This window comes from Pseudorca crassidens, chromosome 19 (genome assembly GCF_039906515.1).
Source record: "Pseudorca crassidens isolate mPseCra1 chromosome 19, mPseCra1.hap1, whole genome shotgun sequence".
Classification (NCBI taxonomy): domain Eukaryota; kingdom Metazoa; phylum Chordata; class Mammalia; order Artiodactyla; family Delphinidae; genus Pseudorca; species Pseudorca crassidens.
In genome coordinates this window covers 40,817,509-40,843,382 of record NC_090314.1, presented here as the reverse complement: position 1 = coordinate 40,843,382, position 25,874 = coordinate 40,817,509, and the positions used below count along the sequence as shown (strand labels likewise).

Genomic DNA, 25,874 nt, shown 5'->3' with positions numbered 1-25,874 from the left:
TGTGTGTGTGCACACCTGCGACCCCCTCAAACCCACCTTTTGAGAATTCAAATGATGTCTCCACCTTGAACGTCCCGCTGCGTGCGGTCGGGGTCAGGCCACCTACTACTCCTCCCCTCCCCTTCCCCTAGGCCTCTGCAGAGAGAGAACCCCCCACTGGGGCAGAGGGAGGGGTGGGGTATAGACCAGGAGATGAAAGGCGGGCGGGCAGTGGGCATTATTGCTGATAAAAGCTGGGTAGGGAGCAGGGCACCGGGGAAGAAGCTGAAGCCGGAGGCAGGAGAAGATGGGCAAGAGAGTGAACCGTGAGAGGGGCCGCAGCCCAAGGGAGCCGCAGTGGGGACGACTCGAGCCCACAGCATGCGGGACGGACGCGCAATAGCGCGGCCCGGGCGCGGGGTAGCTGGGCGGGGTGGGGGATAGGCTTTGAGGGCCGGGACGCGCGGGAGCGTTTCCCCGTACGTTCTCCCTTCCCTCCTCTACCCTCCCGGAGACTGCGGGGAGGGCGGGCGCGGTTCCGGGGGGTGGGCGGGCTGGGCGGGGAGGAGGCGGGGCCGATGCACTGGCTTCTCCCAGCACCTCCCGCTAGCATCCAGAGGGAGTCGAGCCTCCGCCAGGTCTGCGGGCCGGACGGTGGAGCGCAGCGCAGCGCAACGCAGCCGTGTCTGTCCGCTGAGAGGGCTGAACTGGAAGCCGAGCGCTGCCGCGGGAGGCGGGTGATGGGGGCAGGTGCTGCCGGCTGCGCCATGGACGGGCCGCGCCTGCTGCTGCTGCTGCTGCTGCTGCTGCTCCTGGGGGTGAGTGCTAGCCGGAGGGGAGCCCGCTCCCTTTCCCGGGACCGGAACCCCAAGGAGTTCAGGTTTTCCCGAGGGAAAAGAGAAAAGAGCGTTGGGATCCCAGATGCTGGGGGTGGATGGCGGGAGAGGAGCGCCGATGCCAGTATCCACGGAGGAGCGCCTAAGGTTCTCAGAACGAAGAGGCGACCCTGAGATTCAGGGTGGAGATGCGGACAAGAGGGGCGCACCTATGCGGGTCCTCATGTACCATGGGGGTGTGTGTGTGGAGGGGTCGCTCAGGAGGGAGTCGTGGGGCTCTCGGATGCCTGGGTTCTTCGGAAGAGGGCGCTTGAATGCTGGGATCTCGAGGCGACTTTCCCCCTGAGCATCTTGATTTCTGGAGGGTCGTGGGACGGAACCCAGGCTAAAGAAGCAGGAGGAATGGGACGGGAACTAGAGAAGTGAGGAGAGAGTGTGGTTGGGGTGGGGAACGGGGGACGAGGGGATGGAACAATGTAAGAGGAGGATGGAGGGACTGGAGGCAAAGGGGACCGGGCATCGGACAATGAGGACCGGCCAGACAATGGGGGGGAGGGGCGTGGGAGGGGGAGGTTCGTGGAGGGGGGCTCTGTTGAAGAGAGAGAAGTGGGTTAGGGACGGCAGAAAAGGGACGACGGCGAGGGAGGTAGAGAGATGGAAGCAAAATGAAGGGACGGAGAAGGGAGAGCGGACCCCGACCTGTCCGCCAAGAGACAGTAGGACGAGAAGAGAGAGCTGAAGCACAGCTGCTTCCCGCGCGTGTCGCGCGCTCTTTCTCGCGGCCTAGCGGGGTCGGGGAATTGCGGCTTGGGGTCCGAGGCTGGGAAGGGAGTGCCCACTTCGCCGGGGCGAACCCGCTTCCCGGGTTCCCCCGCGGCTAGTGGGCTTCTCCTACGCACTTATTCTCGCGGTTTGAAGCAAAGCCACGGACCGGATGGGACGGAGCAAGCGTCGTCCGACGGGTTCTCGCCGCCACCACTTCTCGGGGTGCAGAGAGGCGGGACGCGCAAAGTGGGGACGGTCCCGGCAGCGCGCAGCCGGGGGTCGCGCAGGCGAAGGCAACCCGCAGGGGGCGCTGCGGCGCGAGGGCTGAACCATCGCAGCTCCCCGCGCGACTGGGGCTGCGCGCCGCACCCGCCACCCAGACCCCCAGTTAAGCGGCCCGAGCGCCGCGCTGATGATTGGCTCCGTTTCCGCGCCCAGGCGGGTCGGGATTCCGCCCGCGCCCCGCCCAGCTTTCGATGAAGGACGCCGGGCACCGAACAAGACGGAGGCGCTCAGGCGCCTCGGATTCTGTCTCGGCAAAGGACTGTGGGTCCTCGTAAGCATCGAAATCCGCCCGGTAGTTCTGACAAGACATTCAGGAGATGTGACCCGTTGTGTGGCCATGAAGGGAGTGCCCTGGAAGGTTTGGCAATGGAGGAGGTGTCCTCACTCTCCCTGCCATCTTCATCTCTCATCTGAGCATTGCGCTCCCAAATCCCCATTACAGACAAGGAGACTGAGGCTCTGGGAGATTAAACCAATTGGTCAAGATCCCACAAGCGAGTTGAGACAGAATCCTAGCTAGACTGCCCCTCACCTGATTCCCAGCTCAGTACTCCCCGTACCTCTTAAGGGGCAGCCCGGCGATCCAGCTCGGGATAAGAGCTGCGTGTCTCGGCGGCAGGCGGGCGTGACACCAGCCCCAGAGTCAGGCCGGCGGAATATGGGGGCTGGGATGGGCAGAGACCCCTTCCGGGCACTAGCCCCATCCCCGAAGCTCAGCCTGGTTTCCGTGGGATAGCAGTACCTCCGGCTTCGTCCGGAGATTTGGGAGTGACTGCGGGCACGTTTGCTGACTAACGCCACGGGTTAGAGATGCATCTCGTCTGGGGCGGGGGGGGGGGGGCATGGAGGGGGGGACTGGGGCGGCCAGTTGTGAGGATCCTGGAGGGGCGAGGGCATGGGCTCCGGATCTGGGCTGGAGAGTGTGCCCCGAATAAAGAAAAGGCGAGGAAGGAGGGGATCTGGGGGTGGAGGGCCTGGGGGCTCGGGAAGGTGGACCCAGCGCAGAATCTGTCGCCTGCAGCCCCTGCGGCTCTCGCCTCCGCCTTGCCGCGGGGCTGCTGTCTATGGGCTGGCGCTGCGCACCGCAGCGGTCCGAGTTTCTTCCTGGGCCGCGGCGAGAGTGCTGAAACCAGAGCGCGTCCCGGCGGGTCGGCTGGCGGGCCACGCCGGTAATGGAGGCACTCTGTCATTCAGACGTCTGTAACCGGAGCCGCCGGGCTGGCTAATGCGCCTAATAGGGATGCAGCGAGGGCAGCAAATGCGAGGACGGGAGCGGCCGGGTGGGGGAGGCGACGCCGGGAGGGAAGGGGTCCCCGCCTTGCTGTACCAGTCTGATCCCGTTCCCGCGCCTAGATTCTTCCCTGGGGGTGCGGGGTGGGGAAGCGGGAATAATAAAACTGGTTGAGTGCCTACCGTGTGCCACGCACTGCCCTGGGTAATTTCGCTTGTGTTATTTAATCCGTATAAGGCCCCAGCAGAGTAAATCTAGTTATTCCCATTTGACAGTTGAGGGAGCTGAATCTCCCTAATCTTCAGGCACGAAACCAAGCCCCCCAGTTACTATGTGGTGGCGCCCTTGTTGGAACCCAGGATGCTTGGCTTGGAGTTTACTCTTTCCTCCTTATGCCAGGCATACCCCCACCCAACCTTCCAGATCACGGAAGGACACGTGGCCTTGAACCACCACTGGACCTGGAGGTTACATCGTGTCCTATGCTCCTGGCACCACAAATTTAGAACTGAGCCCCTTCACCGCCCACTCAGACCCCTGCCCCCTTTCAAAGTCTTTATGCATCCTCCTCCTCAGTAATTAGCTCTTGTCTCCGACCCCAAATCCACCCCATCTAAAGGAGTGGGGGACATGTGCCAGTGCCTCCCCAGGGCTTGCATGGGTCTCAAAAGACCCTTTGCATATTTGAAAACTCGCCAACCCCATGATGGTGGCCAGTGGCTCCATTCACCTAAGGAACCTTTTGCTGAAGCTGTTGTGAATGGATAGGACTCATCACACTGAAGCCTTCCTATAGTTTCAAATTCTCTCAACTATTTTGGTGTATTTTCTGTTTTGTCCAGTTTTTAAAATTTAATTATTAAAAGTCAATTCAGGACTTCCCTGGTGGTGCAGTGGTTAAGAATCCGCCTGCCAATGCAGGAGATACGGGTTTGAGCCCTGGTCCGTGAAGATCCCACATGCCGCGGAGCAACTAAGCCCGTGCGCCACAACTACTGCCTGCGCTCTAGAGCCCGTGAGCCACAACTACTGAGCCCGCCTGCCACAACTACTGAAGCCCGTGTGACTAGAGCCCATGCTCTGCAACAAGAGAAGCCACAGCAATAAGCCCACGCACCACAACGAAGAGTAGCCCCCACTTGCTGCAACTAGAGAAAAGCCTGCGTGCAGCAATGAAGACCCAATGCAGCCAAAAGTAAATTAAATACATAAATAAATTTATTTTTTAAAAAAGTCAATTAACCGAAGGCTATTTCCACCTTAGTTTCTAGAAAGCCTGGATATGGCAACCCCCCCCCCCAAAAATTGCAAACATTCTAAACAATGGAATAAGTGTAATAAGTATAACTTTCAGGCAAATGTGCCTATCATTTTGATAAGTTGATCATTTTGGAGCAATTAGCCTGAATCCTAGTCATCCCTCCCTGCTTCCCAAGATTGCCTGGCCTTGGACCCACAGAGGCTGCGGCCAGATTGGTGCATCAGGCCACTTAGCAGAATGACCTAGGTGGGCCTCAGTTTCCACAGCTGTCAGACAGGGGATGAAGGCAATCCCTCAAGTCTTTCCTCCTCGGCTTCTGGAGCAGTTGTTCGAGGTGATATTTCCTCTCCCTCATGGGACTGTGGCTCATCTCAGGAGTCAGGGACGATGTCTCATTGGAAACTCTTAGTTTAGTGCTCAGTCAGTAGTTGAATTAGTTAGCAGTTCTCCATCCTCCTTTGGTCCCCATACCCTCTTCAGACGCTTCTTGGTGGGTCTCTCTTCATTTCTATCCTGCCTACTCTGAGATGGTTTCCCCTGTTTGGGGATGGCTCAACTCTCCTCTGCCACTACCTACCCCCCGGCTCACCAGCTCACTCTCCCTAAGACAAGACACTTCTTTGGGGCTTCCCTGGTGGCGCAGTGGTTGAGAATCTGCCTGCTAATGCAGGGGACACGGGTTCGAGCCCTGGTCTGGGAGGATCCCACATGCCGTGGAGCAGCTGGGCCCGCTTGCCACAACTAGAGAAAGCCCTCGCACAGAAACGAAGACCCAACACAGCAAAAATAAATAAATTAATTAATAAACTCCTACCCCCAACATCTTCTTTAAAAAAAAAAAAAGATACTTCTTTGATAACCAACATTTATTGAAATCCAACTATGCATCAGACAGATTTGCATAAATTATTTCTTTTAATTTTCACAGAAACCTGGACAGTAGGTATCACCAACCCAACGTTTTAGGTGGGAAAACTGAGGCTTAGAGAGATTGAGAATTTACCCCAAGTAGCATACTACTAAGTGGCAGATCTGGAATGTTTTGAAATAGAAAACAAAACAAGCACAGGAAACACATGGTTACTAATTATGTGGCCTGGACTCCCAAGTGCAAGACTTTGGAGAAGAGAGAGGACCACGGGCTGCAGCAGGGAGAGCAGGCTTTGAGAAGAGGGGATTGCGCGAGGCTCCCACTCTGCCCACAACTGCCACAGTCAGATTGCCTCAGTTATCTGGAGCCCAGGTCTCTACTGACCTCAACTAACTGGAACACAGCCAAAAGCCACAGAAGACCTTGGAAAAGAGGAAAGAGGGGTCCCAAAGTGAATAAACACTCATTTATTTAATGCCTCCCGCAACTCTCTGAGGCAGGTACTGTCATGGTTACCTAATGATGAAGAAACTGAGGCACAGAGAAATTCAAAACCTGTCCCAGGTCACCCAGCTCTAAGCTGTGAACCAGGATTCAGAGCAATGAAGGCAGCTGAGGAGGAAGGTAGACTTTTTACTCTGAGAACGGCCCCCTCCTGGTTCCCATACTCCTTACACTCACTTTAATCACCTTCCTCCCAGGGCTAGTTACACACTTTCTAAAATTCAATTAGACCTAATAAATAAGACTGGGGAGGGCCGCTCCGGTCACACTGGCAGCAGGAAGAACTGAAAACTGATACTTTAACAGGAAGGGAGGAGGCAGAAAAAACTATAAGAAAAGCTGACAGGAGAACTCTCTTGACAAAGGTGTGGTAATTTGGGATAAAGAACACAGGGCTCCGCTGCACTGCATCCCAGAATACTCACGGATGTAAATATTGAGTCCCTGAGTCATGGGGAAACCGTGAAGGTACGTTCCAGAGACAGAGGAAGGTGCAGCCCCCGTGGTTAAAGTGAAAAACATTAGGTGAGAAGAACAGCAAAGCCATGACTTTCCAGAAACTCAGGTATCCAGAAAGTCAGGCCCTGGAGTTCTAGTTAATTGAGGCCATATTGTGTTATGTTCTTAAATTCCATAAGTATACATGTTGGGTCCCTAATACGTGTCAGGTACCGTCTCAGGCACTGAGGTGACCACAGTCCCTGCCTTCAGTGACCTGAGAGTCCAGTGGGGGACTCTGTAGAGTGTCAGACCAGACAAGAAGAGTGAACAGGGGGGACATGTGACAGGGCAACTCTGCCTGATTTGTCAGATCAGGGAGGGGCTGGGCCACAGGACCACTTCCCTGATGAAGTGACATTTAAGCAGAGCCCTGAAGGATGAAAAGAAATCTGAACAGACCTTTCTGGAACCTTGCTCACCTCCTGGGGGAAAGCCTGTATCTGGGACTACCCCCCGCCCCTAGGCTTCTGGTCTACAGATGTTCCCAGCACTGTGTTCCTGCCACCTGGGAGGAGATGGTGGCAGCACCCAAGGTTCCCCTCCTTTGCTGCCTGCACCCTCCCCACCGGTTTCTTGAGGACCATAGGCTGCCTCCTAGACTGATCCAACCTGTCCATCCCCCTGCCTCCACCAAACCCTACTGAGACCTCAGGATATTAGAAAGGACTGAAGGGAAAGGAGTGTTTTGGGCCATGATCTGGCCAACATGGAAGCAGAGAAATGCCCAAAATTACCCTTACAGCTCCTCTCTAGTCCCATGATCCAAGAGACCATACTTCCTCTGAGCATCAAATGGGAGCTACGCGGTCTGGAGCCAGGGAAACAGGCTTTGGAGTTTTATTAGACATTAAGATTTTTTTTAAGGAACAGAAATATAAAGCAATCTGCCAGCAACCCCTCCCTCTAGGGAATCTGGTGCTAAATCCTTCCATCCATGAGCAAAGATGCCTCGGCGGCGGGAATCTGACTCTCCTTTCCCCTGTTTGCAGTGTTGTTCCCACTGGCTGCATGGGGCGCAGGGAGAGGGGAGGGCTGGTGGCCGGAAATCAAACCCTGGGGGAGCGGGGTTGCTGGGTGGTGAGAGCAGCCACTTTCTCATATTGGTAACAGGCGTACTTTTCTCCAGTCTTGGCGCCAGACTCTCGATGACCGGCTGGTCATTTGATTTGGCCCTGAGCTGTCTCCATCTCTATCGGTCTAGAGAGATGAAGACTCAGAGCAGGAAAGCCGAGAAGGTCAGAACTCCCAGAGCAGAACCAGGATTTGAACCCAAGGTCCCACCCCTCTGCTTCTGTTCTTGGACACCTCCCATTTGATACTTAATACGTGGAATGGTAGGATTAAGGGTGAGGAGTAGAGCCCTGCTAGACTTTGATAGAAAAAGACTCCCCTCTGGGTAGACGCATCCCTGGAGATGTGCAGCTTAGCAAGTGGCATTTGGGCTAGATTTCAGCTTCTAGTTGGCCCCTTGGCTGGGAGCCCTGTGTAAGCTGCAACCTGCCTGCTGGGTCCTGACTGCTGCCCAAAGGCCCTCTGCTGGGCCTCAGGTTGCCTTCCCCACATGGTGTATCCTTGGGATTCCAGGAGTTACTGTAACCCCAAGATGAACTTTGCAGAAGGTCAGCATCTGAAGCTCTGATCTCACACCCCTAGCAGCCTGCAGGGCCGTGCTCTCCCGCTCTGCCTTTCTTCCCCATCAGCTTTCAAGTGGCAAATGCCTCCCTAGTGAGCTCATCCCAGCCCAGGTGGTTCCAATAGAAGGCTGCAGGAGGGGGTGTTTGCTCCCTCGGAGTCCACCCTGTCCCCTTTCCCTTGCCAGTCTGACCTTCTGATCTTCCTCCATCCAGGTGTCCCTTGGAGGTGCCAAGGAGGGGTGCCCCACGGGCCTGTACACCCGCAGCGGTGAGTGCTGCAAAGCCTGCAACCTGGGCGAGGGCGTGGCCCAGCCTTGTGGAGCCAACCAGACCGTGTGTGAGCCCTGCCTGGACAGTGAGTATAGGGTGTCCGGTGGGGCGAGGGGAGCGGAATGGAAGGGGGGGGCAAGGGGGCTGGAGGGCATGCCCAGTAGAGGCCTTCCAAGTGCTCTGCGCCCTGGCAGGGACTCCTGCCCACAACCGTATGGGTGCCAGAAGTGGGTCTGACCCAGCATAGGAGGCAGAGAGGGGAAGCTCAGAATGGATGAGGGAAGTATGCGGAGGGAGGAGGGGGACCAGATGGGGGATCCCCAGGCTGTGCCCCTTCCCAGCCCCCAAGTAGAGAGGCCTGGTAGAAGAGTGTGGCCAGGAGGGAGGAGTAGCTGATGCTAAAACCAGCTAAAAATATCATCTGCACTGCAAAATCGATGGCTGCCACTTACCCTTGGTGCGTTTGTGGGGAGGGGAGGAGGGTCAAATCCTGGCTGCCCTGGACACTGACCTTGGGGGATCCTGGGAGGGTGTGGCTAACCCTCCCCCCGGGGCCAACTGTTCTCCAGCTCTGACGGGGGGGGGGGGGGGGGGGGGGGGGGGGGGAAGCAGAGCTTTCCCCAGGCAGCAGGGACGGCGGTTGGAGCACCACAGGGATGTCCTTACTGGGGGGTGATGTCGGGTGCGAGAGCGGGAGGGGCGCTGTGGCCATTCCTACCTGGGATTTCCTTGGGGAGGGCAGAGAACCCCATCTTCCAGAGGTGCTGGATGAGGGAGGCAGGAAGATGGCAGGTCTGGGGTCTGAAATTGTTTGCTCTTGACCCAGGAGTCTCATCTCTGCTGGATTCACTCCGCCCCTTCTGTTGCTTTCAGGCCATGGGCCCTTTTCCTGACTCTGCCTGGAAACCTTTCCTGTTGACAGTTAGATCTTGCCTTCTACCTGGCACTCAATGCCCACCTGGAGGGCCAGTGGGAACTCTACCCAGATTGTTCTTTGATCATGTTGGGGACAAGGCTACAGGAACTGGGAACTCTGAACGCCCCCGCCAGCCTGTCTTACCTTTGAATGCCTCGCCGCCACCACCGCTACCTCGCGGCACCTCACTGCACACAGCCCATCTGTCCTGCAGGCAGCCCCAACTCCTTGGTGTCCCAAACACTCTGTTGTCCTACTTCTGTACTAGTGGATCCTGTAACTCCATCCCCCAGCGGAGGGATGCCAGGTAGGGAGGCTGGACATCCCATAATGCCTTTGCTACCTTGCCATCTGGCCGCCTCCCTGGTCCTGGCCTAACAGGGTTTCTTTCCATCCCAGGGCAGGGTTAGCCAACCATCAGCTACCCTGGAACCTCCCACGTTTGCCTCTCTTATTTCCTAGACTCCACCCAGGGCCTCTTCTCTTTGGACCCGAAGTCTCCCAGGATGGGACCCCAGTCCCTTCTGTCAAAACAAGCGGTGGGATAGAAGAGGCTGAGAGAGGGCATCGCTGGGGAAGGGGAGGGGAGACAGGAGCAGAGACCAGCTCGGAATGCTCCCTCCCACTTCCACCCTCTGCTCCCCTCCCTTTCCCCCTTCCCCCTCACCCCCCTCCCCGCACCCCAGCTGTGTTAACAGGCTGCCTTTACAAGTCCGCTTTATGGGATGGAGACCCCAGTGGACTTTCCCTCTATCCTCAAAACGTTTCCGCAAGGAAACCCATTAAGCTCCTGCCTTCATTCTCTGCCCAAAAAAGACCACATTTTCCCCACCCCCCAAAACCCTCTCCCAGGAGTTTGCTGCTAATTTTCTGTATTTTCCCATGGGCAGGGCCCTCCCCTTCCCCTCCCATGTGACTAGACCCACCCCTGCTGCCACATGCCACCCAGATAGGAGCCTCTGGTATAAATTGGACCTCCTGCCTTGGCTGTTTTGGTTTGGAAGTCCTTTCTGATGTCTGACTAATATCCCTGCTACTGAAGTTCATTGAATTGATCATTGCCCACCCCAGGGGGCCCAACATTTACAGGATCCCTGCTGTGTGTCACGTGCTACTGAGGAATTTCACTTATTCCTCATCACAACCCTGTGAGTGGAGACATTATTCCCTGTTTTACAGAGAAAGAAAAAAGCTCAGAGAGGTTAAGTAAAACACCGAGAGTCACACAGCTAATAAAGTGATGGAAGCAGGTTTTGAATCCAGATCTGCCTGATGCCTAGGAAGAGGAACACAGGAGTCCCTCTGCCAGAACTGACTTGAAACTGAAGTCTTCCTCCAGGCCCATCTCTGTCTTTTCTTCTCTTCCCCCCCAACTGCTGCCCCTTTTACTTCTCTGCTTTTTCCTTCTTTGCTTCTGCAGTTCCAACCCCAGCCTCCAAGATAATGACCCTGTGCTCCATCTTGTCTCTTGATGGCATTAAAGAAAGTTAAGATAGGACCCCCACAGCGAGCCTCGATTTCCGTCCATGGGGATCCCAATCTCTCTACCCGTTTCCACATTCTGAGCAATCCTCCCTCCCCAGTTCTCAGGTTCTAAATCTGTGCTCTTCCTGCCGTGGGAGCAAGGATACATCCTCTTGGATTCAATTTGGCATGGAGTTCTCCACCCTGGGCTGGAAGGGGTGAAGAAGATCTGGCTCTGTGCCTTCCCCACTCTTTGCACAAGGCGGAGAGGACCCTGGCATCCCTCCCCTTATTCTGGAGCTCACATCCATTAATTAAGAGAGCATGAATCAAGAGTGAGCTTGGAAATCTTCCCTTCATGTCCTTTGAAAGAGCAGAGGACGATATATGCAAGTCCTCCCTTCCTTCTAACTTCAATCCCTCCTGCAGTACCTTTCTTGCCAGGAGTCCCATCCCTGCCCTCTAGAGCCAAGACCTTCAGCAGCTGGGGTAGCGCCACGGGTGGGAAATTCTGTTGTCTATCCCTAGTCACTCCCATTCAGGCCACACCTGAGCCCCCACCTGTGCAGAGAGGCATGGGAGGGCAGCTGAGGTGGGAGCCTGCCTGGTGAAGGCCGGCTCTGCCCGGGCTGGGTTCACAGCTTAACTCTGGCCTGTGGGGAGGGCTGGGTGGGAACCACTCTCAGATTATTCCTCAGTCATGCTGGGAACTCTCTAATAGAATCCGCCAAGAAATTTACCGGCACCAGCTGGGTTACCCCCTGAAACCTCAGCGCCAACGCTTCCGGGGCCTGGAGCACCGGGCTCCTGGACCCCTTCCTCCTTCCCAGTCGGGTGCCACCAGCTTTCACACACCGGGGATCCGGGCCCGGAGGGAAAAGCGGGGGAGTCAGTGAGGGGGCGAGGTAGAACGAGGGTGTCCCGGGATGCGGCGGGAAGGCCTCCAGCCCCTGCGTCCCAAGTGCCCCCAGGGCAAGCGGCTAGACGCGGGGCGCGGCTCCCCCCGCACGTCCGTCTGTCCTCAGGCGTGACCTTCTCGGACGTGGTGAGCGCCACGGAGCCGTGTAAACCGTGCACCGAGTGCGTGGGGCTGCAGAGCATGTCGGCGCCCTGCGTGGAGGCCGACGACGCCGTGTGCCGCTGCGCCTACGGCTACTACCAGGACGAGACGACAGGCCACTGCGAGGCGTGCCGCGTGTGCGAGGCGGGCTCGGGGCTCGTGTTCTCATGCCAGGACAAGCAGAACACCGTGTGCGAGGAGTGCCCCGACGGCACGTACTCCGACGAGGCCAACCACGTGGACCCGTGCCTGCCCTGCACGGTGTGTGAGGACACGGAGCGCCAGCTGCGCGAGTGCACGCGCTGGGCCGACGCCGAGTGCGAGGGTGAGCGTCGGGGCTGCGGGGTGGGGGTGGGGGGCGCCCCGGGGTCCGCAAGGGTCTGCCGTGGCCTGCGGGGCCAGTGGACACCCTCCCGATCCTTCCCACCAATGGACCCTATCCACTGTTTACCCTTTGGGGCTGTTTGTTAAGCCATCCTCATCCTCCCAGGCCACACTCATTTCCCAGGGCTTTGTTAATCTGTGGCTGCCGGCTGGGAATTGGACGGGTGGTAGATGAGCGGCACGAATAGGACAGATAGGACACGTCTGATCCTTGAGGCAGACTCTCTGCACTGGAGAAGGGGGTCTGAAGACCCTCAGGAGTTGGGACCTTTTGTCTCTGAGGCCCATAGTGGTTTATGGCTCTGGGACCTGGGATGGAGTCTGCCCTGTCACTTACTATCTGAGCGACGTCAAGGAGGTCACTTCAGTTTCTGGACCTCAGTTTCCTCGCTGCACGCGGTTTCCACTGTTGCTGTGGGTTTGGGCCGGGGGCTGGCTCACTTCAACTTGTGGGGGAGGGGTCAGCAGTCACTGGTACAGTTTAGTCAAGGACGAAGTTAGACCCAGGGAACACTAAGGAGGTCGTGCGGACAGGGGCTTTGGGACAGATAGAGGCGGAACAGCAAGCCTGGGGCTTGTGAGCCCGAGGATGAGGCAGGTGCACATGGAGGGCCCTCAGCTTCCTGGGTGGATGGGAGCTGGGTGTGCCCTCCTTAGCCAGAAGGGGCAGTTCCTGGGATGGGAGGAGGAAGCACTGTGGCAGTCAGGGCAGAACCGTTTTGGTTCCTGGTTGGTGACATCCATCTTGGGGGAGAGATTGACAATGCCTTTACTTTCTATCCCCCGTTCAGCTGTTTCCCCTTGGGGCCTAACCCTCAGGGTGCTCTCACTCCGAGCAGGCAGTGCAGTGCCTCCTTCAGGAGCCCTAAGTTGGACGGGACAGAGACAGCCTTTGCCCCAGTCTGATGAGGGAGACGCAGTCCCAGCACTTAGTTCCCAAGAGATCCCCCCATTCTGATGGGGGCAGCACAGCCTCTGCCTTCAGTCAGCCCCCAGTTGGATGGGAGAGATAGGTCCCCTGCCGTGGGGAGCCTGCAGTCTGACACACGCATGCCTGCCTTCCACATCCTGTGATCTCTGGCGCAGGGAGCTCAGGGTGCAAAGGGCCGTTAAGCTGGACTGAGGCCAGGCGTGTGTGTGAAGCTTGCTCCATTGGGATGTGGGGTCAGGGTGGAGAAGTGGGGTGCAGAACGTGGTGGTTCCGGTGGCCACTGCCCTGGGCCAGGAGACAGGCAGGTAGCGTCAGGCGCAGGGCAGAGGAGGGAGGGAGTTTCAGCGCCTGCAGCAGGCAGGTGGGTGGCACGCTTCTGTGGGCAAGTCGGCACCAGCTAGTGGGGGGGACTTAGGGGTGCGGTTAGAGCAAAGAAAGGTGCTGGCTGGGGGAGGGGTGGGCTCTGCCTTTTGGCGTTCCCACGTTCCTTCCAGATACCACTCTACTTTCCCAGACACCCTGAAGGGGTGCGTTTATCCCTGCCCCTCTTCCCCTCACCCTCTAGCCTCTGAACGGGTAAATGTCAGCTCCAGGGCAGAGGGAACATTTCAGGAAATGGAATTTGATTTGTGGTGGCTTGGTTGCCCCCCTCCCCTCCACTGCAGGGTACTTCCTTGCATAAACGCTTCCGGTGTCAACATGGTGACTCACCCACCCTGGGGGCAGAACCTGCCCCCCTCCCCAAGCAGAAAAAATTGGATTTAGGAGGAGTAACCTGGCCCCTCTTTCCACCCCCAAGTCTGACAGCTCCCATTCTGGAAACGGCTGTCAGGACCTGCCAGGGCTTAGTGGGTTGGAATGCTAGTGGACACAGCCACATCTGGATCTCATCCCCACCCCCAAACAGGGCGGGGGATCGGAGAGACGAGGAGAAAGCGCCCTGGAAGGCGCTGTCTTCAGCCTGGGCCGTCTCTCGGCTTTTCCCCACTGCTCTCAAATCTCTGTGATGCCTGATTTCGGTGACCCTCCACCCAGCCACGCCTTCAGCCTCTGGGTTCGGGTCAGCTGAGCAGAGCTGTACCTTAGCCTCGGGGCTCAGGCTGCCCCTCCAGCTGGCCCAGTCCCCTAGCCGGGCAAGAGAAGACCCTCCCCGGGCCAGCGCCTTGTCTGGGGCTGCCAGAAGGAGGGCTGTGTTTCCTCCACTCCCTGCCCCACCTCTTCCACGCCTTCCTTCCCAGGACTGAGATGGGGGAGGGGTGGGATGGGGCAGCAGATGGCAGCCCCCTCCCAAATGCCAACCAGATGGATTCCAGATTCACATGTGGGGACCTTACTCCTCAGAATGTGCTGAAAATGGGGGCCTTTGAAGCATCTTTGCCTTGAGCCAAGGAGGCCTAGGAAACCGGTGGGCAGTTTCGACTCCAGCTTGGGTGGGCAAACTGGGGGCTAGGTGAGGCAGAGCTGGGGAGCAAAGTGCCTGCCCTTCACCCCATCAGCTTGTCCTGTCTGCTTTCCCTCCCTGCTCCAGGCGTGGGAAGCGAGGAAGGAAGGGGTAGGCAACTTTGCCCAGACAGGTACCCCCAGGTCGTCCAGAGTCCACAACCCCAGGTACTGCCCCCGGCTGGGTGGCAGAATGGAAAATCCCACCCACTTGTGCCAGGGGCTGCTGGGTCCCCTGCCAGGGAGGCTGGCAGTGCCCAGCTGGCATGAGAGAACCTAGGCGGGTGGCAGGGCAGTCTCCCTCCCCTGAGGCAGTGGCAGTGCCTGCTCTGTGGGCCCTCTCTCCACCAGCAGTCCTCGACCTTCCCAAGTTGGGTTTGGGCTATCTGACACTGTCATCTCTGGGTGGCAAGATCAGACGGGGTGGGGGCCACGCAGGGCAGGAAATAGAGGCTAGCCACTATCCACGGACCAGCTAGAGGGAAGCAAGCCAGCTGGGCACCTCCCCACCCTGCCCGAGCCTAGAGCCAGGACACCAGAGACTAGAAAGGAGGCTGGATGCCAATTCTCAGGGGCCGGTGCCGGGGAAGGTACCCCTCTGCCGGACCTGATTACCCTCATCCTTCTTTAGGACAGGGGTGACTGGCGCCACTGGGGCAACCTGTGGCCAGAGAAATTACACATTTCCCTAGCCTGATTCCAGCTGGAGGCGTCCTAGGGCCCACTCTCTTCTTTGTGTGTTTACCTCCATGCTGGGTTTTTGGGTACCCAGGGTAGGCAGAGTAGAATTCTAGGATCACAGTTATACCCAAGATGGAAGGGAACTTAAAGACCGTCTCTTTTCATATCCCCATTCATGGGGAAGTTGAAGCCCTGAGAGTTGAAGGGACTGGTCCAGAGTCACACAGCAAGTCAGTGGCAGAGCCGAAGGGGACCCAGCGCTCCCGATTCTTAGGCCCTTGCTCTTCTCCACCATCGTGACATCATACACCCAATCCCAGCCCTCTCTCCTGTGTGTAGCCACTGGACATACAAGCATCTGGGGCAAGGAGGGGGCTGGGGGAGAAGCTCTGAGGGTCAGAGCATAGGAGGGGGCGGGGGGAGTGGGCCCTCACTCCTGTAGCCCTTTCTCCCAGAGATCCCTGGCCGTTGGATTACACGGGCCACGCCCCCGGAGGGCTCAGACAGCACAGACCCCGGCACCCAGGAGCCTGAGGTACCTCCGGATCAAGACCTCGTAACCAGCACGGTGTCAGATGTGGCGACCACAGTGATGGGCAGCTCCCAGCCCGTGGTGACCCGAGGTACCACCGACAACCTCATCCCTGTCTACTGCTCCATCCTGGCTGCTGTGGTTGTGGGCCTCGTGGCCTACATTGCCTTCAAGAGGTGAGAGGGGGAACGGGAGCCAGGGAGCCAGATCTTTACCCTCAAGGAGGGCTTTGCTGCGACCATGACCTGAAAACGCACACACTTTTTTTTTTTTTTTTTTTTTTTTTGCGGTACGCGCGCCTCTCACTGTTGTGGCCTCTCCCGTTGCGGAGCACAGGCTCCGGACGCGCAGGCTCAGCGGCCATGGCTTACGGGCCCAGCCGCTCCGTGGCATGTGGGATCTTCCCGGACTGGAGCACGAACCCGCGTCCCCCGCATCGGCAGGCGGACTCTCAACCACTGCGCCACCAGGGAGGCCCCGCACACGCGCTTTTAACTCAACCCCAAACCAAGCTCATCCTCACTTACCATCAGCTTCCCCACTCCAGGGTGTGGCAGGTCAACAGGAGGTACGGAAGGGGATCGTCCCTGTCCTGTCCTGGTGCCAGCACCTCCCCGCCCCCATTCTTCTGCCCCACCTGCCTCCCTGCACACAGAGCTTCCTTTACCAGCAGCTTGTGTCCTCATTCCCTGAACCCCGTTACCTGTGTGTACGTGTGCGTGTATCTCTTCCTTCCCACGTCACACGTGGGGTCTGATGGCGCCCATAGCCAGAAATGCGGGATGTGGATAAGTCCTAGGATGCGTTGTAAATGTTTAAGTGCATTTTCCATTCTTAAAAAAAAAAAATCATCAAAGTAATAACGTGCTTATTGGGGAAAATGCAAAGAAGACCAATGTCTTGTAAAGCAAAAAGCAGTAAAGCCTCCTTTCATCTCCCCAAATCCTACCCTGTCCTCCTGGGAATCTGTCTGGAATGGATCCCTTGCAGCCATTTTCTATGCATTTATAAACACGTGTGTGGAAAACCTATTCGTACACGTGCAGGGTTTTGTTTTTTTTAAAGCATCAATGTGATCACATTATACATATTCTACATCTTACTCTTTCCGTTCATCTCCCTCGGGAGAGCTTTCCTCAGAGCATATAGATAATCTGATTATTTATAATTGCTCGTTCAGTAATACGGGCGGATCATAATTTATGTAACCAGTCTCCTATCGATGGCCATTTGCTTTGTTTTTCATTTCTTCTTATTGCTTATAACAGCAGAGGGAATCCATGTGCATACCCCTGCACACACGTGGGGGCACTTTAGAAGGGTAGCCTGGGAAAAGTGGAGCTCCAGGAAGGCATTTATTTGTGCACCATTCATCCCATGGACATTTACTGAATACCGGCCGCACACACCAAGCCCTGGTGCCTCTGCCCTCACGGCGTTTCCGGTGTGGGCCAGGGGCAGATAGGTAGAGGAAGGAGAGCCTCCCGTGGCGCGCGGGGTTACAGACGGGCACCCCCTGGGCTCCCGGCACCCACACGCCAGAGCACAGATACCTCAGCGGCGTGGCCTGTGTGCCCCTCAGCCCCGTGACTGGGGCTGTCCTCTGGTTCCAGGTGGAACAGCTGCAAACAGAACAAGCAAGGAGCCGACAGCCGGCCCGTGAACCAGACGCCCCCACCTGAGGGAGAAAAACTGCACAGCGACAGCGGCATCTCTGTGGACAGCCAGAGCCTGCATGACCAGCAGTCCCACACACAGACAGCTGCAGGCCAGGGTAAGCAGTGGGGCCGGGCGGCGGGCCGGGGGGGCGAGGCAGGGAGAACGGGGGTGGTTAAGCTTAGGCTATAGGAGGGATGGCAGAGGGGCTGGCTGCGGGCTGCTGTGTGGAAGGATGGGAGAGGCGGGCTGAGGGCATGGGTAGGAGAGGCTCTTTCTGGTGGGGATGACTTGGGAAACGGAAGCTTTGACAAATCGGAGCATCTAGACTCATCCAGCTAATTGTCCCCCAGGGCTAATCACTCCCCAAAGTGGCTGCAATTAGCCTCCTGCCCAGGACTTCTGGGGAACAAGTAGTTAATTGTGTCCCCTAATCGGTGGCCCATAGCCCAGCTCCAGTACACTTGCTGCAGTTGAGTCTGAGATCAGAAGTCCTGTCTCCTGAGCCTTGATTAATTGCTGGGGGCGGGAGGGAGGTAGTGGGCAGGGAGGAGGTTAGGTTGTAGGGATGGTTCTGGAGCTGTGGGTGAGTCAGCATCCCCCAGGTGCCTCCACAGCCCTGCCCACATCCACGACTGCATCTCGGGCATCCCTCTGCTTCTAGACCCTCGGGTCCTCCCCAGATCGGGAGGAGAAATGCCTCAGCCCTTCTTGGGTCTTACTCCAGGCCCCCACTCCCACGGTGGGGGAAAGGGTGTCCCGCGGGTAGCGCCTGACTCCCCCTGGGTTCTTGGCAGCCCTCAAGGGTGACGGAGGCCTCTACAGCAGCCTGCCGCTGGCCAAGCGGGAGGAGGTGGAGAAGCTGCTCAGTGGCTCTGCGGGGGACACCTGGCGGCATCTGGCCGGTGAGCTGGGTTACCAGCCTGAGCACATAGACTCCTTCACCCAGGAGGCCTGCCCGGTCCGCGCCCTGCTGGCCAGCTGGGCCGCCCAGGACAGCGCCACCCTTGACACCCTCCTGGCCGCCCTGCGCCGCATCCAGAGAGCCGACATTGTGGAGAGCCTGTGCAGCGAGTCCACGGCCACGTCCCCGGTGTGAGCCGGCCCGGGAGCCCCTGCCCTGCCCCCACATTCCGAAGACTGATGTTCCAGCCAACCCCACAGGCCAGCGTCAGAGCTGCGCGCCTCTGGGCAGGGCCTCGGAGCCCGGGCCCCCAAACCACAGCCCTGTCACTCTCCTGTGTGGCCCCATTGCTTCCGATCACACTCCCTCTCCAGCGCCAGAAGTGCCCCTGCCGCGTCTCCCACCCTGCCCTGCCCTGTCGCCATCTCAGGCCTCCTGCCGCCGTCTCCCCCCACTTCTAGGGGGGCCAGCCCCTCCCACCTTAGCAGGTTGTCATATATGGGGGGCTGACACCAGGGATGGTGTTGAGGGCATGACAGGGTCCCAGAGACTCAGAGGGAGAGACTGAGGAACCAGAGCCGTGGGCTCTGCACTGTGATCTTGGGGAACGAGGGAGCACCTTCGTGGCCTCAACCTTCCTCATCCCCCCTCCCCCCTCCCCTCTGGCCTAACAGGAAGAGGATCAGAGGTTTGATAGAGCTGGAAGAGGGGCTTGAAATCTAGTCCATCCCCCTCATTTTATGAACAGCAGAGTGAGGCCCAGAGAGAGGCAGCGATTTGCCCAAAGCCACCCAGAAATGGGGAGGCCAAAGATGGGCTGTCTCCCGAAACGAGGGGTGCAGGCCTCAGGTTTGCAGGGAGTGGGGGGCCAGGCGACCCTCCGGGAAATGTCTCGAAGCCAAACTCAGTCTGCCCTTCACCATCTCCAGGCCTGTCCAGCCCCTGTGGAGAGGGGATGCGTCACCCAAGGCCTGGCCCATTGACCCATCCTGACCCCAGTCAGGTTTGGGGTTTGTGGCAAGGGGTGCTGCTTCCCTCTACCTGTCCCCTCAGGCATGTCAGTGTGGCATCCGTGCTGTGGCTCATCTGTAGGTACCCACCATCCCAGCACAGACCCAGAGCCAGTATAGGCAGCATCTTCCCCTGGAGTCAGCCCTGGGGGACTGAGGAACCCCACCTGCAACACAGATTTACAGGCACACACACACACAGGATGAGAAATCTCGCTTCTCTCCAAGAGTTCTTCCTCTTGGGCTGTGGCCGGATCCTCCTGGGGCAGCTGCCAGAGAAGCATTGAAGGGAATTGAACTCTACTCGCTGTCTTCCCTCGCCCCCGGGTTTGGCAGGCCAAGGACGGCTGAGGCTTGGGCTGGCGCCTGCCTTCCAAGGGCCTGCACGTGGAGGAATGCTCCCCCGTTCCACCCCTTCCCTGCAAGCACGGGTTTGGCTGGGCCCTGGAGGCTGCAATGAAGACAAGTGGACCAGCGTGGGAATGCAGCAAGAAGGAATTGAGTTAGACTGTGGCCCATAGAGGGTCTCTCCCAAGTTTAGAGAACCCTACAAAGGACTGTTTTTTCCCTAGCTTGGTACCGGAAAGGGGCCATGGAGCCCCTCCTGGCCTGTTCTGTTTTGCTTGATGTTGGAATGAGTGTGCCCCGCCCCTGTCTCTTTAGCATGAACGAGCCCTGACCAGGATGTGCACGGACAGCCACCCCCTCCCCAGCCCAGGGGTCTCTCAGCCCTGTGTAAGGCACTGGGAATGTTGTACGTAGATGGTATTTCTTTGACCTCAATCTGTGATGGGAGGAGGAAACTCACCTGCTGGCCCCTCACCTGTGAATGTGGGGAGTGGGACAGAGTCTGAGGTATTTCTTTTCCTCCCCAGCAGTGGGGGAGGGGGTCGGAGGTTGCAAGTATGTTTCAGCATGTGTTTGGTTCTGCGGCCCCTCCTGCCTCCCTTTGGGCTGAGGTGGAACCCTTTTGCCCCCTCCCCCCGCCAGCTGGGGGCTGTGAACTCCAGGCTCCTTGTCACCCTCCCTGTCACCTGCCCCTTGCATCCTGTGTAATCATTTCTTGGGCCCTCCTGAAACCTACACATAAAACATAAATGATGAACATTAAATAGCAAAGAAAGGAAAATCGTGCAGAGATTTTCTGGAAATACACGTGGTTTGAGTTGGTGGGGGGTTATGTGTGTGGGGCAGGGACCCGGGTATAATTTCCAACTCAGTGAGTTCCTGTCCTATTTTCCCCACACACAATGGGGAAGTTTTAACAGAAATCCAGCAAATTCACACGTGTCACCATGGAGTTAATTTAAATGGGATAGAGAGGGAGTGGGGGCCCTTGCCGCCAGACTTTGGAGAGGGAAAGTAAAAACGGCCATGCAGGAAGCTGGCCAGCTGTGAACTTGACCAGATGTCAGAAGTGAAACTGACCACAGGGGAGCCAGAGGCTTGCTGGGAGGGCCAGGTCACAACCCCACGGCTCGCAGCCACCCACACGGCTTGGGAGGCACACCACCCCCCAGCACACAAGCACACACACAAGGTCTGGCTCCAGATGGCCTGGCGGGAGCCTGGCTGGTCCGGCCTGGAGTTGGGCAGGCCCCTCCCTTGTGGCTCTCCCAGGCAGGTCCCAACCCCAGCTCCTACCAGCCTGGCTTTGAGCCCTGCCTGGTCTGGGAGCTTCAGGGTTCCAGGCCCCGGGTCTGTGTCCCTCTCCCAGGCTGGCCTGGCAGCTGGTCCGAGCTGCTCGGCCTCTGCTGGTGGCTTGGCCAGGTCTTCTGATGGGCCTGACTCGTGGTTGCTAGGGAATGCCACGGGAGGCTTGCTTTCCCAGAAAGAACAGCAAACAAGCCTTCCTGATCTTGGGATCCTGGGAGGGGCCAGCCGGGCCCCAGCCAAGAGTTAGGCATGAGGTGGAGGGAAGCTGTCTTCCATCTCCCACCCCCAGGCTGTGAGGGTTGTGAGGAAGGTGGCGGGGAGGGGGCAGTGATTTAGAGCCGGTATAGGAAATGATCCTGGGTCTTGGGTAACCCCCAGTGTGATGGGGGAGACAGACTGTCTTGAGGAAGTCTCCCACCTAATGGGGAAGACACAGCCCCAGACTTGAAGATCCCTCTAATCTGGTGGGGGAGGCTCAATTCCTATCCTAGAAGAGCCCCCATTCTCATGGGGGAAATGCCTCTAATTAGGTGGGGGAGAGCTGGACGCTGCCTGTGGGAATAAGGAGACACAAACTCCTGTCTTCCACAATCTTATATACTTGAGGGGGTGGCAGCAGACAGCCCCTGTATGGTGTGCAGCGCCATGCTAGGGGTGAGTGGGGGCCCCAACCCAGACTCACCCCTACCAGGGGTTAGGGAAGGTTTGCCAGTAAAGAGACACTGAAGCTGAGCCCTATCGAAGTGGAGTCAACAAGCCAGGGGAGGAGAGAGTTCCTGGCAGAAGAATCAGTGCAGCAAAGGCCCTGAAGAGAGAGAATAGAGCCCATGGGGCCTGGGGAGGCTCCTGTGCCTGCAGCCCAGAGAGTGAGTGGAAGGTCAGTGGGGCCAGATGGGGAAGGGCTTACAAAGAGACATGTTAAAGCATCTGGATTAAGCAGGGGGTGTCGTAGACAGATTTCCATCTTAGAAAGCACCAGCTCTGGCTGCAGTGTGGAGGGTGAGGGTGGGCAGGATAGGTGGGCCAGGAGGTGGAAGTCAGGGGTAAAGTATGGGCCACAGGGATGGCGAGAAGAGGGCATTGAGAAAGCTCCGCATAGCATGCAGGACTGGGTAGGAGATGTGGAGGTGACTGACACTGGCCTCGGGCTTCTGGGGGCAGCGGAGCAGAGAGCCTGAAAGACATCGTACCAGAGATTCGTACCTCCCCCACCACATTGCGGAGAAACCCCCTCTGCCCTCCTTCAGCCTAACCTCCATCCTTCCTTCTCTAATTCCCCTGCAAGGGCAAAAATGCTTCATCGGCTCCCCATCTTTAATGTGGCCCCGGAGGCTGCGTGACGCCCCTGCCCATCCCTCCAGACTCACCGCCTTGCTCCAGCTGTCCTCTTCCTCAGTCTCTGCTCTTCCCCAAACCAGCCCCCTCACAATTCTCCAAGCTTCAAGCCACAGGGCCCTCTAGCCACAGGGCCTTTGCATAGGTTGTCCTTTCTGTAAGACTCTTTCCCCCTTCTTTCTCAAGTTACCTCCCAGTTCAGTGCTTCCTTGGGGAAAAGCTCTCACCACACTCTGGATACAAATCAAGTTTCTTGAGTCCAGGTTCAGAGCACATCAAGTTCCACTCCTTTTCTTTAGACCACTTATCTCTCTTTGCAATTAGGCACCCGTCTGAGTGATTATTTGATTACTGTAAACTCCAGGAAACCAGAGACAGGGTCTGGTTTTGCTCACCATCTAATCCTGCGCACCTTGCCTGGCGCACAGCTAGCACCCAATAAAAATCTGTTGAATAATGAATGAATGTGGTCTAACGTAGCACTGTCCGATAGAAATATACTGCAAGTGACATATGTGATTTTCAATTTTTTAGTAGCCACATTACAAAAGTAAAAGAAACAGGTGAGATGAGCATAATAATATAGTTTATTCAGCTCAATATATCCAACATATCTTTTCAACATATAATCAACATTTTAAAATTATTGATATTATATGTTACTTTTTTTCTGCTAAGTTTTCACAATCCAGCGTGTATTTTATTCTTACAGCACAACCCAGTTCGGATTAGACCCATTGCAAGTGCTCAGTAGCTACATTTGGCTAATGGCTGCCACGTCGGGCAGCTAGCTCTAGAGTCAGACCTCATTCTGAGCCCCCAGTGGGCTCAGAGGACAGATAGGTGTTCCCTGGCTTCTTCCTGTATCATCAGTCTGCTTGGGCCCGAGGCCTATTGTTCTCCCCTCCCCATCCCCAAGGCTCTCTCCTCTCCACTCTTTGTCTCTTTCATTCTCTAGGTTACAGAATGATACCATCTTTGTCTGCTCATCAGGGCCCCTTCTCTTCCCCTAATGCCTCCCTCCCCTCTTTCATCCTGTGCAATGAAGCTGAGATGAGACTTGGAACAATAGGAAAGGCCTCTCCACCCAGAGGGGAGGGGCCTGATGGGGGCCACTGAGCCTGTGCTCCAGGGAAAGAAGGGGCTGAGCCAGAGCTGGGGTCATAAGACATCTCCCATGATGCTCTGGGCTGTGGGGTCTGCTGACCATATGCCTGGGGGAGGCAGCTCCTCTGATAATGCAAAGCAGATTCCGCTCAGTTTTGTGGCAGCTGGTGGGCAGAAGGCCAGAGGACAGGACTGAGTCCCCAGGCATCTGGGTTCAGAAGAGCTGAGGCCGGGAGGGCTCCTTCAGCCTCCAGCCCCCTGACTCCCTCCAACGCCCCTGCCCTCGTGCTGACCCCACCAGGCTCCCCTGGGCCCCACCCCAGGCTCCAGATCACCCTCCAACTCTATCAAAGACCCCCAGTTCTCAGCACACATCCTTGGGATCTTTGGTGCAACGTCCTCATTGAGAAGGGCCTTCTTCTCCAGGCAGGCCCGGGGTAGGGCTGTTCATCTCCACGCGCAGGGTGATTCCTCCCAGGCCCCACTGAAAGTTAGGGCTTTCCACACCCCAGTTCTACCTATTCCAATCCTCCAGTCATCTCAGAGGCGAGGCCAGGATCATCTTTCTAAGGCTCTGTCATGGAAGGACGTTAAGGAACCTTCCAACTCTCAGTCCCCATTCCTCCCAGGGCACTCAATCCTGCCCTCTTCCCACAGCATCTGGGCACTTCCCCATTCCTGCGCTCCCTTCCCGGCAACTCCTGCTCCGGCTGTTTCCAACAACATTCCCAAAGGGCTCCTGGGAGAGGTGGGATTGGGTCTCCTCCCTGGGTGGGGACTGCTCCCTTTGGAAAAGTCTGGGAATGCGCCCATCCCCCTCCTATCTTCTAGTGACTCATAGAATCTAGGGGTCCTTCTGTGTCATCCAGGAGCCTGTCGCCCTCCTGAGAAGCCCTCAACACTCTCTGGCCTGGGCCTGGGGCTCAGCGTCCACATTCCAGGGGCCCGGCCCCACCCCAGGGCCTAAGGCTTCAATCAGCACTCCAGATGGTTCTCATTCTACGCCTACGCACCTTGGGATGCCAGCGGTCCACATCAGATGTGCGGGCCAGGGGCACGGGGCAGCCAGGCCTCCATTTGTCGACCCTGGACCCACAGGAGATCACACGGTGACCTCCTGGAAGATGATGCCGAGGGCTCCGAAGCCAGTCACCTGGGAGCTCCCCTCTCTTCACTCTGCGTACCAGTTCGGATTTCTCATGTTGTAAAAGGGAGAAAACCCAACTCAGGGTTGTTTACGGGAATTTACTGTCCGTCTGAAGTGAAAGGTGCAGGGGTAGGGCTGGCTCTAGGCACTGCTTGATGCAGAGATTCAAACAACATCCTACCACCCAGTTTCTCCGTCCATCTCGTGCCTCCTTTCCTCGCACAAGACTCTTTCCTTGCGGTGATAAGACGGCTGCGCACCTTCAGACTCATGCCGTGAGCATCCGGCGAGTCTCCAGGCGTCCCTGGTTCTGATTGGCCCATCCGGGGAATGGCGATCACTGATTGGGTAAGGTGGACGTCACATGCTCCATCCACAGGAGCGGGGGTGTCGCCCCGCCTGAGGCACTGGGAGAGTGGGGGAAACTGAGGCACAGTCACCAAAAGGGGACCCCAAAAACAACAAATGTAAGGCTCCAGCCTAGATCAACACTTGGGCTCTTCCCTCTTCACCAGGCAACTGAGCGAGACGCCACCCCCCGCAGACCGAGTGCGTCTTTCTGGTCAGAATCGCCATGAAACAGCAGGGACATCCTATGCGAGGACTTGAATGCCAGGCTGAGGAATTTGGACTGATCAGGGAGCTACGGAGGTTGTCTGTCCTGGAAGGAGAGGCAGGGAAGACCAACTGCGAGGTTGGTGCTTCGGGCAAGGGAGCTAGCAGTGGGGAAGAAAAGAGGGGAGCAATTCAGGAAATATTAAAAAGAGAGAATGAACCTGCCTTGGCACAGGAGCAGATGGGAAATAGTAAGGCAGAGAGAGTACATGACTCCCAGTCTCCAGCTTTAGCAACCGAGGGGATGATGGTGCTGTTCACAGAGATAGATCCCTGGAGGAAGACCAGGCTCTCGAGGAAGATCAAGACGTCCATGTTGAAACAGAAACAAGAGTCATAGATACAGAGAACAAACAGGTGGTTGCCAGAGGGGAGGGGAGTGAGAGGAGGAGAGAAATAGGCGAGGGAGATTAAGAGGTGCAAACTTTCAGTTATAACATGAAATAGTCTGGCTTCCCTGGTGGCGCAGTGGTTGAGAGTCCGCCTGCCGATGCAGGGGACACGGGTTCGTGCCCCGGTCCGGGAAGATCCCACATGCGGCGGAGCGGCTGAGCCCGTGAGCCATGGCCGCTGAGCCTGCGCGTCCGGAGCCTGTGCTCCGCAACGGGAGAGGCCGCAACAGTGGGGGCCCACGTACCACAAAAAAAAAGAGACATACAACATGATAAATATAATTAACACTGCTGTGCGTTATATATGAAAGTTGTTAAGACAGTAAATCCTGAGCTCTTATGACAAGGAAAACATTTTTTCTATTTCTTTAATTTTGTAACTATATGAGATGATAGATGTTCACTAAACTTATCGTGGTAATCATTTCATGACATATGTAAATCAAATCATTACTCTGTACACCTTCAACTTATATGGTGCTGTATGTCAATTATATCTCAATAAAA

At 57.1% G+C, this 25,874-nt stretch overlaps 2 protein-coding genes across 2 annotated transcripts in view; one reads left to right on the top strand and one right to left on the bottom strand.

Annotated features, from left to right (window-relative positions):
* PHB1 (prohibitin 1) overlaps positions 1-5,558 on the bottom strand; it is an 89,533-nt gene extending 83,975 nt beyond the window's left edge. The window contains exon 1 of the mRNA XM_067717010.1: positions 5,544-5,558. The gene's annotated coding sequence lies outside the window, so the exon portion shown is untranslated. The remainder of the gene's footprint in view (positions 1-5,543) is intronic.
* NGFR (nerve growth factor receptor) lies at positions 575-25,872 on the top strand. Its single transcript, XM_067717006.1, has 6 exons — positions 575-797; positions 8,081-8,222; positions 11,543-11,902; positions 15,469-15,721; positions 17,159-17,319; positions 17,999-25,872. The coding sequence occupies exons 1-6, from the start codon at positions 720-722 to the stop codon at positions 18,298-18,300; spliced, it is 1,296 nt and encodes a 431-aa protein (XP_067573107.1). The 5' UTR covers positions 575-719; the 3' UTR covers positions 18,301-25,872.
* The last annotated feature ends 2 nt before the right edge of the window (positions 25,873-25,874 follow it).